This window comes from Lissotriton vulgaris, chromosome 1_2 (genome assembly GCF_964263255.1).
Source record: "Lissotriton vulgaris chromosome 1_2, aLisVul1.2, whole genome shotgun sequence".
NCBI classification, from domain to species: Eukaryota; Metazoa; Chordata; class Amphibia; order Caudata; family Salamandridae; genus Lissotriton; species Lissotriton vulgaris.
The window spans coordinates 216,969,013-216,981,963 of record NC_141686.1 but is presented as its reverse complement, the minus strand read 5'-3'; the positions used below and the strand labels follow the sequence as shown (position 1 = coordinate 216,981,963).

Sequence of the window (12,951 nt, the reverse complement as noted above, 5' to 3'; positions counted from 1 at the left end):
TCTAAGTCACGTAAATACAACACATATTGCATTACAAATGCTATAGGTGTCACATTTCCGAAAGTTAAAACTATTGGAATTGTAAATGACAAAGCTACTAATTTAGCTATTTTCAAAACCAAAACATACATACGAAATGTGTCTTTTACATTACCAATAGCTCAAACTTTCCTAATGCGAGACCTATTGCATTGCAAATGCTTGTTAATATTAATAAGCCACCCGTAGGGAAGAAAGGGAATACATAGCTACCCCTGTCTGAACAACTGATTCTTAAAGGCAAAATCATACCTGCAATCAGAAACAACGCATTCAAGATCATGCAAATACTACGCAAATTCTGTTTCTCAGTCAACCTGGAAAAGTAGTTCACAGTCCCAGAATGGGAAAAGAGCTTCCTAGCAGTCAGACTAGACTCTAGACTGTAGAAAGCCTACCCCATGGAGAAAAGGGTTGGGGCAATGGCACAAGAAGTTCACTGCAACCAGAAGGTGCGAGCTCGTACAGTAAGGACAGTGGGGAAACTCATGTGTATGAGGGCATCTAGCATACCACTCATGTCAAATGGCAAGCTCCACATGAGACCGGTCCAGGAATGGTTGCAGAGACACTGCTGAAGCAACGGAGAGTTGGGAAGAAAATAGTTGTTTTAAAAGATGAGTTCACAAGGAAATAATATGGTAGAAACAAAAAGAAAATCATAATATACAGCCTTTTTAGACCCCCCAACTCCAGAACTACAGAATCATCCCAACAAGGGGTGGGGAGCGCACATGATCAGACGAAACAGAAAGGGGCCTGTTGAGTCCTGGGAACACAGTGATGCCTTGCTATCAGAATGGAACTTCTCGTACCTAACGTTTTTGATCTCGAGTCACCATTTATAGATTTGTTGCACCGAAGACAGTAGATTCCAAAACATTATTTACAAGTATGTGCATCTACTGTTTGCCCATTGATCAGGGACCTTTGCATACTCGGATGTCCTATGCACCTATTGACAAAATACAAGAAGTTGCTAACCCTGACAGTTTTAATGAACATACAGAAGGGTTAAAGCATGTTGTGACCATAAGTTGTTGAATTTTCTTGAAATCCTTTAATTTGGCTATTTACAATTTTTGCAAAGATGCTTGGAGATATTCGCAGACTGGCAACACAAACCTGTTATGCCAAAAATAGAAACTATGATTTGGTAGCATCATTTCTAGGTGGAAATGTGTTATAAGGCATCAAACTTGTTTACCCACTACTCTGCTTACCCCACCAACCAACCTGCAATCTAAATATGCCTTTAGTAGGTTGGCTGTTAATTCCTTTTAAGCCATTATACACTGTTTTATGAAGTGAACATTATTTGTTACTTAAGGATGCCATCACCTTGCTAAAGTGATTGATGGAGATTCAAGCCTAAATCAAAAGACAACCATATCTAAACAGACCTTGATAAGGTGATGTTGCACATGTCTTCCTAAGTTGCTAGTCAAAGGTTATTTCTCTTTTTAATGTCAATTAAATGATTCTGTTTTTCCACCCACTCCAACCTCCACGTTTATAGACCCTTTACAAATTTATGATGGCAAACAAGCTATTATGTATTACACAGATAAGACTAAACCAATAAAATAGACACAGAGTAAACGAAAAAAGGAGCTAAAGACTTTGGATATCATTGTACAGAGGGAAATATTGCAATATGAATTGTTTCAACCACACAGTTGTTTAATTCTTTAGTTAACTGAACAGAATATTATTTATCAAACAAAACACTCTTCAGCAGGATAAAAGGACATTTCCTGTGCTTGGTTGAGAATGTCATTTGTTTATGCGCACAAAATAACTTTATGGTGTTCTGTTCGCAGTTACTGATTTTTACAGTATGAATAGTCATGTATGTCAAGGAGTTTTGGTGTGCGCTCAATGTGGGCAGATTATTTTCAAACATTTGTTTGCTACTACTCCCACATCCGGCTTGCCTCCAGGAGTGGAATACTACTTTATAATGCACAGTGTGTGAAACGGGTAGTTTCCTCCTACCAGAATGAGTTTTAGGTAGCTAACTGAAGGACGACAAAAGCCATTATGGTGGATTATATTTTACTAGACCAGATTAATCCAACCTCTATGGAGGTTGAGCACTTTGGTGCTGAACATATACGGGTGGGCACTTTATTCAGTATCCCAGAGACTGTAGCATGGTATACCTTCCTGACACAACATAACTTGTAATGGTTTTGGCATCTCTTCCGATTGTAGGAATGGTGTCTCATGCCTGTTTCTCAGTTATGTTTTGTTTTTCTCCAATCTGTACACTAGTGACGAAGATGAGTTACTAATCAGTGAAGAAGAAACCCCTTTCAAAGATGATCCCAGGGATGAAACTTACAAACCACATCTTCAAAGGTATTGCCAATTCCCTCTTCTTGTATGAATTTAGGGTTTATGAATCTGTGCCTGTTAAATATTTATATGGAACATACCTTTGCCTATTTAAGCGTTGTGATTCTGACCATTGCGTGTGAGCAGAAGTGTGAAATATCTATTTAAAATCCATGCCATGCTCCAAAAGGCTTAGGATGGCGTTTTAAATATAAGGACCCCTCAATACATAAAAATCTTGCAATAGTCAAGCACCATACAGGCACTTTATATGTACACCAGGTTAATAGGATATTGATTTATTTCACACATTTAGAATTTCTTAACTCGTTTGTGATTACCCATTGGGGGTATTGCCTAAAACAAATGGAATATATCACATTAGTTTGATAATTGCCACTTTCTGAATCCAATTGTCATTGAGACAGTTGCTCCAATTAGCAATTTTCTGATCATCCATGGTTGCTCTAAATTTGTGTAGATATTAGGAATGAAGATTTTTGTTCTGGGTGAAATGAAGCATCTGGATAACTGAGTGCAATACACACTGGTACTTTATTGCCCTCTTTAAAATTGTATGTGTTAGTAAATTAATAAAGCATGTTAAATCAAGGGCATCTTGGCACAAGAACTGGTTCTATTTTGCTCAAAGAAAGAAAAAGACGCATATATTGAAAAAAAATTGTCTTCAAGACTTTAGGGAAGGAGGTAGAATGTGAGATACAGGTCAGACTGAGGCAGAATAGACTCTGTCTCCCATATGGTTTTTCCTAATACTAGAAACCATTGTGTAAAGTGGGAGACAGAGTAAAGGAAGTCCAGTGAACCAGGTACAGTGCACTCAACTGAAACTCCATTCTCTATTTCACTGAAAGCCAATTAAGTTTACAATGGACCTCCTTTACATGTTCAAATTTACTAAGCCCAACAAAATCAGTCTGAAAGCCAAGTTCCAAGAGATTTGGTTTGGTCCACGCACTAGCAGGTAGCTCTTGGTGGTAGAAGGTACAATGCTGGGTGACGAACTTTGAAAATGTTGGGTTGTGGGGGGAAATCCTCAGTTTGCTTGTATAAGCGTAGTGAGCAATCGGCCACAACTGTCTCTACGTGAACTAGGGGAGTTCTGCACTGAGAACAGTTTTTAAAAATGTGATAAAATGGTGCATTTCCCTGCACAATTTTCTTTATACCCTATTTAATATTTACATGCGCCCCCTGGCAGATATTGTGCTGAGACATGGGGTGAAACAGGTGTCATATGCCTATGACACCCAGTTGATTTTTGCTCTGGAGCAAAAGGGGGCAGGAACGACATCTGATTTGAAGGTTTACACGGGTGAGCTTGGTAACTGGATGAAGTTCAGCTGCCTGCAGCTGAATGCGGGAAAGACTGAGGTGATGGTGGTTGGCAAGCAGCCCTCTTTATTGTCACATTTGTGGTGGCCGGAGGAGTCGGAGCCTACTCCGACCACCAAGGTAAAGGTCAAGAATTAGGAAGTATGGCTCGACGACACCCTCTTATTCAGAGCAGATATCAGCTGTGGCCTGCCTTGGTATTCCTAAAATGTTGCCACAAATCTTGGGCCTTCTCTAACTAGACTCCAAAAGAACCATTGTACAGGCCCTTGTTACGTCCAGTCAAGATTACTGTAACATCCTTTACCTAGTGGTGACTAAAAGAAATCTGAACATCTTGCAGAAGGTTCAGAATGCTGCAGCTCGGCTAATGCTGAATATCTCTAGGCGGGTCTCGGTGTGGGAGGCCTTGAGGGAATTACACTGGCTACCCTATACAGGCTAGTCACTCTTGTGTTTTGGCTGTAGGATCCTCAACGAGAAAGGGCCAAGATTTCTGTGCCCCTTCTCACTGCATCCAGACCTGCTCGAAACATGTGGTCATTGGGCAAAGAGAAGATGATTGTGCCTAAGGTACGGAAAGTACGGGCATGAGGCAGTTCCTTTGGCTTCCTCGCGGCTAAGGCCTGGAATGTCCTACCTGTGGAATTTAGGACTTGCCCATCGGAGACATTTTTCCGGAGAAAACTAAAAACCTGGTTCTTCCAGCACCCCCCGGAGGGCTGGAAGTAGGCATCTTACATCTTGGGGCCATAGGCTGTTGGAGTAACCAGGCGCTCTACAAGGTTAATAATAATCATAATTATCTTCCTTATTTCATTTCATGCAAATCTGAGCATTTGTTGGAGAGATGCTTTAAATCCAATAAAAAGAAGTCCTAAAAACCCATAGTTTCGTTTGGCTTTTAAAACAAAAACTGTTTGTGCTGAAGAAGTTCTCAATTCAATTTTTATTGAAGATTCTCAACTCAGAGTTCCGATTCACCTCACTATTTCATGCTCCTTTTTCTTATCCTCTTCCGTGCTTTTCCTGCTATATTACTTATTTTTTTCCATTTGTTTCTTGCACTCACTATTATGTTGTGATTGCTGTTCAAGAGAAGATACGAATGATGAACCTATTTATACATTGAGATTAAGAGGCCACTCCTCAATAAAGGAAAGTTTGCGTTTAAGATTGTATGTGCAGAAATTACAGAACACTCTCCACCTGTGACTGCAGTTGTCAAAACGGGTCGAATTTTTCTTTTATGCAAATTAACTTTACATTTCAAAAATCCCTGATTATGAAACTGGGTATCCTAAACCACAGACCTCTACATCTGTGCATGTCATGTGAGCTCATCCATCTCTAATGATGTTCTTTTGCTTGTTCCATTTAAAAATGAAGGTCAACACATAACAGATAATAAAGACTAAAAAGACCCTGGCTGGATATTTTTTTCAAACCTAACCTGTTTTTTTGAGAGGTATGCATTACCCCAGGAACCTGCATATTTTGGCAAGATGTTGAAGGAGTATGGGGCATCATTCACTACTGCATGATTACCTGGAGTATGGAACACATTTATGTTCTTATAGTCATTTGACCTCACGTGTTGATTCAAGCATGTTTGTGTGCCTGCAGGGATCTTCCAAAACCCCGGCGGAAAATCGGTAAAGGGAAAGAGGAAAAGGAAATCAAAGTAGAGATAGAAGTAAAAGAGGAAGAAAATGCACTTAGAGAAGTGGAGGATCTTCCCAGAAAGTGAGTAATTATCAGTAGTGTGTCTATTCATTCACCTACTTTCATACGTCTTGCTTCTACTTTATATTTCCAAAATGCTGTAGATATGTGCACAGTAATGTTGATGCTTGCTCACATCATTAATTCTACATGTCTTTCTCCTCATTCTCCTAATAGAAGAGGCCGGCGGCGCAAAGATGACAAAACTCCTCGGCTGCCCAAAAGAAGGTGAGTCTGCAGTAGCCTGGGTATTCACTCATCTTCTGCTTCATACCAAATATTTTCTTACTGGACGGAGAGATGCATGCTATTGCTTGTGACAGACATAAGAAGAACTATTTCCAAAATAATGAGTTCTTCTCTCTATTCATAAATAGCTGTGAGAGTATCCCTGTAGGATAGATTTTTGAACATGCACCTATTATAGATGATTCACATTCTGTGCGGTCTGTTATCTAGAGTCTGGTCCCAGAATTATACCTATTGTAAAGGTTTTACTTTAGCTGTTGACCACATAACTCACTAGGACATCAAGCATAGGCCAACAGTGTGCCAGTACTTAGTCACAATTTTTAGATGCGATTTTGTAGATAAAGGCAAACTTTTAGTCCATTATCAACCTCTATTTTGGAATATTTGGAAATGCTCGTATTGCCGAAGTGGCACTATAATTAGTCAAAGAAAGATGCCCCAAGGCCTGTTCATATTTTGTCTGGATGGCCAATGTACAAAAGTAATATACTTTTCTGTTTTCAAGAAATATATAGTATTTGTTGGTTGACAACCAGAACCAGCTACGGAACTGTAGGTTATAATGACATGTTAATACCATGTGTGGCTGTAAATGCACCTGTTTGCAGCCTGTCTTTGTTCTAAGAAATCTTTCAAGCCACAAGGTGTTGTGTGACTTCTCCATTAGCTGGTGATGCACCTGGTTACCGACTCTATTGTTAAATTGTTTTTCTCCTCCTTTTCCCCCATTTGGTTTGGATGTGTATCAACAATGCTCCTGGACTCTTCGCCTCCAAGTTTATTTGCTTTGGGCCCGCAAGGTCGAATGGTCATCCCTTTCCGCTCCCTCAATGCGCTTAGGAGATCCTTATTGAAGACCTGATTCCCTGCTCTCTGGGCCCTTATCGGCTTTAGAGAATGAAAAGACGCGGATGGTGATGGGATGGATGCCCTTAACACCTTGGCTGCTGATGGAATTCCCCTCCTGTGCTGAACTTATTTAATTCCCATTGTTCATGACGAGGTCAGCTCGTCCTAAGCACACAACCAGTGTACTGCATGAAGAGCTGACCTTGTCATGAGCATGGAAGGGGTTAAGGAACTGCCCTTAGTTCATTGACAGATACACCTCCTCCAACCTCCCCGTGGCCTGTAATCTGTCTTTCCCTGACAACATCTACACCTTCTGTTTGGCCTTTCAGTGGTAGGTGTTTGTTTGGCCTTTCAGTAGAAGGCCTCTCACCCATGGAGAGACAGGCTCTGGGCTCACATCGAGAGGAGGAGGTCAGAGGGCATCTTCGACATAGCTTACCCCCTGAGTGCTAAAGAAGAAGAGGATGCAGAGTCATCAGGCATCCCAGTCCAGAGGTCTTAGATTCTGGAAGAAGAGGGTTGAGAAGGTGTTACATCGATTCAACACCGCCCCTGATGCAAAGTTGACTATAAGAGCTGTGAATATGGTCAAAGCCAAAGCACACAAACCTTGCACCAAATCGCATTCCAAGAGTCATCCCACCAGTGTTCTCCGTCTACAACCTTTATGTTGTCCTAAATATGCTCATGGGCCTTCCTTTTGAACCACTACACTCTGGTCCTGTACAATTCCTCTGATGGAAGACTGCCTTTATTGTAGCTATTACATCCCTCAGGAGTATTCATGAATTGCAGGCTCTTGCACCCCCGGCACTTTTTTTCCAGGTCTACAAGTAGAGTTCATCTTAGGACGAACCCCAAGTTCTTACCAGAATTCCATGCAAACGTCAAACTTTAGCTGAAAGCTCTCATTTTCTCTTGAGGTAAAGTTGCAGACACTGTGGGGATCACAACATTCCTACCAACCTGCACTTCCAAACTTCTCTAGATTAAATTGGTACCCCACTTAATTTGTGAAGGACGTTGAAAACCCAGGCCTGCTGTGATGAGCACTCGGGCAGTAATAATGACTTGTACCCAGGCAGAAAGTTAGCAGTGCAGTGAAAGGGTAGCGGAAGTGGAAAATTGTGGAGAGGAACACTTAATTTCTCATGACAACCTCTCTTCAAACTGTAATTTGTGTACTCAAGAATTAATTGAAGCCCTTTTTCTTGTGGTCTGCTTCTTTCCCGTGTGTCGACTGCCTTGCGTCTGTTTTTTTCAACCCCTTCTGTGGTTTCACCACCCTTTACTATATGTTTGTTCTATTGATATTCCATTTCTAAATTTACATCATCCTCTATGCACTCCCACTTTACTTCTATCATAAAACAAAGAGGTTTAATGGACTCCTGGAGAGCCTGCAATCCAACTCTACAGGAATATACATTCTTCTCTCCAGTTAATTCCTCTCAATCTAGAATTGATTTTTTTTGTTCCTGACCTCTCAGGTTCATGTTTGAGGAGAATGGCCTAGGTGAGTCATCACCCATCTCAATTGCACTTCATGGTGTAGATCTCGTAAGACAGCTCCCTTCAGGTCTCGGGTGGGAAATAGACTATTAGCAATCCCCTCCCCCTGATGCTGTGCTTGTGCCCGACCATGTGAGCATCCCACATCATGGAAGGAGAGCGCAGGTGGGAGTGCTGCTGATCTTCCCGAATTTTCATCAGCAAGTAACTGATCAAAATTATACGTTCTTCCAACCCCCATCCTCATTCTCAACTCCAGCCCCCTAGCACTGTTGCACCAGCAGTTCCTCACTGTGTTCGCTGCCTCGCACTGTGCCCGTTCCACTCGAAGAAGTGAGTGAATTTGGGTGTACGGCAGGACAAGGAATTTGGGCTCAACTTCACAGGGTGCTGGTGTTGGCTGGGTGTTGCCCGGGCTTGGTCTGCCACAGACCTGCCTGATCTTGACTACTGCAGGAGTAGTCTCCCACACTTGGGGAAGCCTCTGGTCATTGCAGGGTGGTGCATGCAACCCTCGAGGAAAACTAGGGCATACCCTGAATGCCTGGATTCTGAGAACTGAGTCCAGAGACTATAAGGCAGGGATTTCATCTCCTGTTTTAGCACTAACCTCTCCTGTTCTTCCCTCTCTTTCTTTTGCCATCCTTCTGCTTGATATCTTGCTCTATCTGATATTAGAACCTACTGAATGCTTTTGCCTTTTGCTTTGTACCTATTCCTTTGTGTGCGGGTGGACCAGGGCAAGGAGGTGAGTGGATATATGCTGTTCGCCCACCATTTTGTTCTCCTAGTCATCTACCATTCTGCCTGTACTACTTAGTGACTGTATCGTACTGGTTTTTCCTAGCTATCGCCACCGACCTTGTGCATCCGGAGGTGCCCTAGAAATTCTGTGGGTGCTCCCGCTGCGCGGCAAACAAATGTTGTGTAGCTGAGACCTGGTGGGGGGGGGGGGGGGGGGGGGGCGAACCTCAAACCCCAACAGGACATTGACATTGTGTGACCGGAGGCTCTCTCTTAAAAGATCAGTATGGGCAAAAGGGAAGCTTTAACCCACACCAAGGCTAGCTACCCAACGCTGGATGGGTCTATTAGGAAAGACATACTTGTTCTTAACAAGTAGATTGAATGAGTGGACGCCGTCCTTACAGCACAACTGCTTCTGTAGCTTGGGTTATGTTAACTTTTATGTTAATTGAGCTTGTAAAGCGCATGTTCACCAAACAATTTCATGGCGATGGAGTCCAGAGGTACTGCCGCTTGTGAGGTTTAGTCATGTGCCTGGCAGAAAAGCCAGTCTTTAACTGTTTCCTAAACTAAGCGTAGGAGGTCAGTGATCTAACCTCCAGAGGGAGAGAATTCCAGAATTGAGATATATCATAAAAGATATAGGAAAATGTGAGTTTTTTTGTAACCGTTGGGCCTTTCCACACAGTCTCAATCCAAGTGAATACTCTTCCGCTTTCTATTATGCTACCAAAAAGTGAATAAATAATACAATGTCTGGCAAACCAAAAGCCACTCAACCAGAGTTAAAGTGGACATGGCTACATTAGTAAGAAATGTTATAATTATAGAAATCGGTATAGCAGCAACACTCCTTTTACTCATCCAAAAGCCTCCTCCTATTGCTAGACCTATAAAAAATAAGAAATCTTTCTCTTTTATCCCTCCACTATCCTTTTCAATCGAAATTAAGACTAACCTGTTCAATTCTCAAATTCCATATTAAACTATACTAATATACTACCCAAACAACTGAATAACATATCCACTACTCAAATTACTTATTTTTTTTACTTTACTAATTTTCAACAGTAATCCTTTATGGGTTCCGGAGTGGCGTGCTACTCACCAGAAAAGCAATTCAACACCCATCAGGGGTAACAAGTGCTATATGAATGCAAATCTCTCTTCCCCTTTTATCCCTCAGCTATCCTTCTCACTCCAAGTAACTGACTAATATCCACCACTGAAATTACTTCATAATTCACCACTAATCCTTTGTAGGCTTCCTGAATAGCGTGCGTCAACAAGCTCTATATAAATACAAACCTTTGTCCTCCTCTATCCTTCTATCATTCCAAATCCAAATAACTGACTAAGCTATCCACCACTTAAAATGTACTTGCATGTATCACTATATTAATTCAACACTAATCCTGGGTCCCGGATTAGCGTGCAACTCGCCGAAAAAGTGCTTCGACGCCTCATCAGGGGTAGTATGCGCTATATAAATGCAATTACAATACAATACAATACCTTACTCCTAAGTTGAAGTTGGAAAGGAAGTTAATATACTTAGTATTCTGTGACTAAAATACAAACGCAATAACTGCTACCTAAAGGGCATAATGTGATACTGTAGGGCGGAGAGCTTTAAAGACATTGTATCCGTTTTGAGCCTAGTATGACTGCAACCTATCGAGCTGCATTTCCCTTGCTTCCTTTCCCTTCTTGTAATTTCACATATGTTAGAGAAAGAGTTGTTTTCCTTGGCACCCAGTTTTCCGTTGACAATTATATATTTAAAATGGATTTTCATTTTTGAAAGTAAATAAATTAAGTTTGCCAATATTTGCAGTTTTTATAGGCTGATACGTTGTTTATATTTCTATAAGCAAACAAGGCATTGGAGATAAGGAACCATTCCTTCGGTGAACCTACAGTATGAGAGATTCTAGAGGATGTGAATTTATAGGTGGTACCTTTGATGTAGAAGCAGGATAACAAGAAATTAAGTAGCTCTTCTGTTGAAAATTAATTGTACATATAGGATAGAGGAGCTTTGATTTTCTTTAGAACAGAGAGGACAGTACACACTGTTCTAATAGTTACTACAAAATGATTGCAGAATATGAATGCTTGTGCTCTGTCAACGAAGGAATTTTGATTTGGACATTTTAGCTACTTATTTTATGTTATGGCTGCTAATGCTAAGCCATTGATTATACTTGTAACACATTTTTGGTTGTTTGACTTTAAATTAACTGTTTACAAATATAATTATGTTTAATGACTATTTACTTATGTTAATTATCTAATTGCCTTTTTCCTATTTTAGAAAGAAACCGCCTATTCAGTATGTACGATGTGAAATGGAAGGCTGTGGCACTGTACTCGCACATCCACGCTATCTGCAGGTCAGTGAATACATGTTCTACACTTTTTCAAGATTACACCGTACACTAGTAGCAGATTGCTTACATCGAATTCTCCAGTATGCCCTACAATTGTGAGTTATTTTTGGTGGCGTGTCGTCGCTGAAGAGGAGGTTTGTTAAACTGGATTTCCACCATTTGCTATAGAAGAATAGTGCTCTCAATTTGGGTAAACTCAGTCACAACTTTGTTGTGGTGTGTGACCTGTCAATTTGCATTTAATTTAAAAACGATTCTCAAACTGTTAAACGATTCTTAGATTCCCTTTTTTAATATTTTAATTTGGACATGGTGGTAATCATGCCCAGGGGTTATATGTAGTCTGCTCCTAATGCTTAACACATGAGAAGGTGAGTGGGTGGAAATACTACAAAATCATTTTCACATCGTACCAACTTCTGTATCCTTCTCTGGCCCATACAATGTTATATATAGGTTTCTCTTGGCTGCTTGGGGATTTAATCTCCTGGAGCCAGTTACCATTGTGAACATCTTAAAATCTTTACATTCAAAGCTTCAAAAAAGCACACTTGCAAAAAGCATGTATTTCTAAATTTGCTAATTTCTGAGCTTTTTACAATAGGTGCAGTTGGAAAAGAAAATTAATTCCTTTCTATTATCATTTTGTGCTGCAAATAACCGGCTTTTAACAGGTCTTTCAGCGTATTGAATGCATAACAGAGGCACTAAATGTATAACCCAAAAGAAAGTTGTCCTAGGTTTGAGTAGATGTGTGATGGATTAAACCCAGATCTGTTGACTGGGTCTGAGTGTTTGATTGGTTCAGATGCTCCGTCCATCACCACCCCCTTTTGTACCGCTTTATTCGCCATAAGTTGGCAGGGTATGCTCAGATGTGAGTCCCTGGCTCACTTTGCCACTGGATTCAAGCAAGCCTGGCTGAAGACGGCTGTAATGCCAGAAACCGGTCCTAGGAAGCTTGAATCCGGTCCAGGGAAGGCATGGCTTGGCAGTAAGGGCTGGACTGTTCCCATAAGGCACAGGGCCAGACTGATTTGCATATGGGCATGTCTGAACTGGGGTGGCAGAGTGGGCTAAAGAACGGTGATGGATTAAACCCAGATCTGTTGACTGGGTGTGAGTGTTTGATCGGTTCAGATGCTCCGTCCATCGTCACCCCCTTTTGTACCGCCAGGTTTTTTTTGTTGCTGTTTTTTTTTTTTTGAGTTTTTTATATAGCGCGAACTAGACCCGCATAGATCAGGTATCAGAACGCTTTACATGAGCACCAGTGGCGTTACAAACAGACACATTCTTTTTTGTTGGGCAAGGGGAGATTAAGTGATTTGCCCAGAATCACAGGATGTTGAGCGTCGCTGGCGAGACTCGAACCCGGTTCCCCTGCTTCGAGGTCAACAACTCTAGCCGTAAGGCTACGTCCTCTCCCTTTGAGTAGTGGCATCTACGTGAGACACTAAGCAGCTGTGCACAACCAATGTGAAGCTGAAAGCATCAGTTCACTTGATCATGTGACTGCCTGACCCTGAAGAGGTGACAAAGTATGAAGAGCTCACTCCAGGGAAAAGTTGACAGCTGCATAGGTTAGAGTTCTGAATTTTCCTAACCTCACAGGGAATTGTCTTCCTTAACAGGCATGCCTTAAATAATTGCAGATGCATGGCATCCCTGTTGTGCTATTTGCCTAGTCTGTTACAGTGATCCCTGGGACTGTCATAGTGGCAGACACATAGGA

The 12,951-nt window shown here is 41.3% G+C and overlaps 1 protein-coding gene across 2 annotated transcripts in view; it reads left to right on the top strand.

The window, feature by feature from the left end:
* The window catches only part of LOC147735036 (E3 ubiquitin-protein ligase ZFP91-like), a 134,552-nt gene that overhangs the window by 60,985 nt on the left and 60,616 nt on the right, over nucleotides 1-12,951 (top strand). For both annotated transcript variants that reach the window (XM_086953136.1, XM_086953137.1), the window contains 4 exons: nucleotides 2,317-2,403; nucleotides 5,362-5,481; nucleotides 5,638-5,688; nucleotides 11,141-11,219. In XM_086953136.1, coding sequence (XP_086809262.1) covers nucleotides 2,317-2,403; nucleotides 5,362-5,481; nucleotides 5,638-5,688; nucleotides 11,141-11,219 — 337 coding nt within the window. The remainder of the gene's footprint in view (nucleotides 1-2,316; nucleotides 2,404-5,361; nucleotides 5,482-5,637; nucleotides 5,689-11,140; nucleotides 11,220-12,951) is intronic.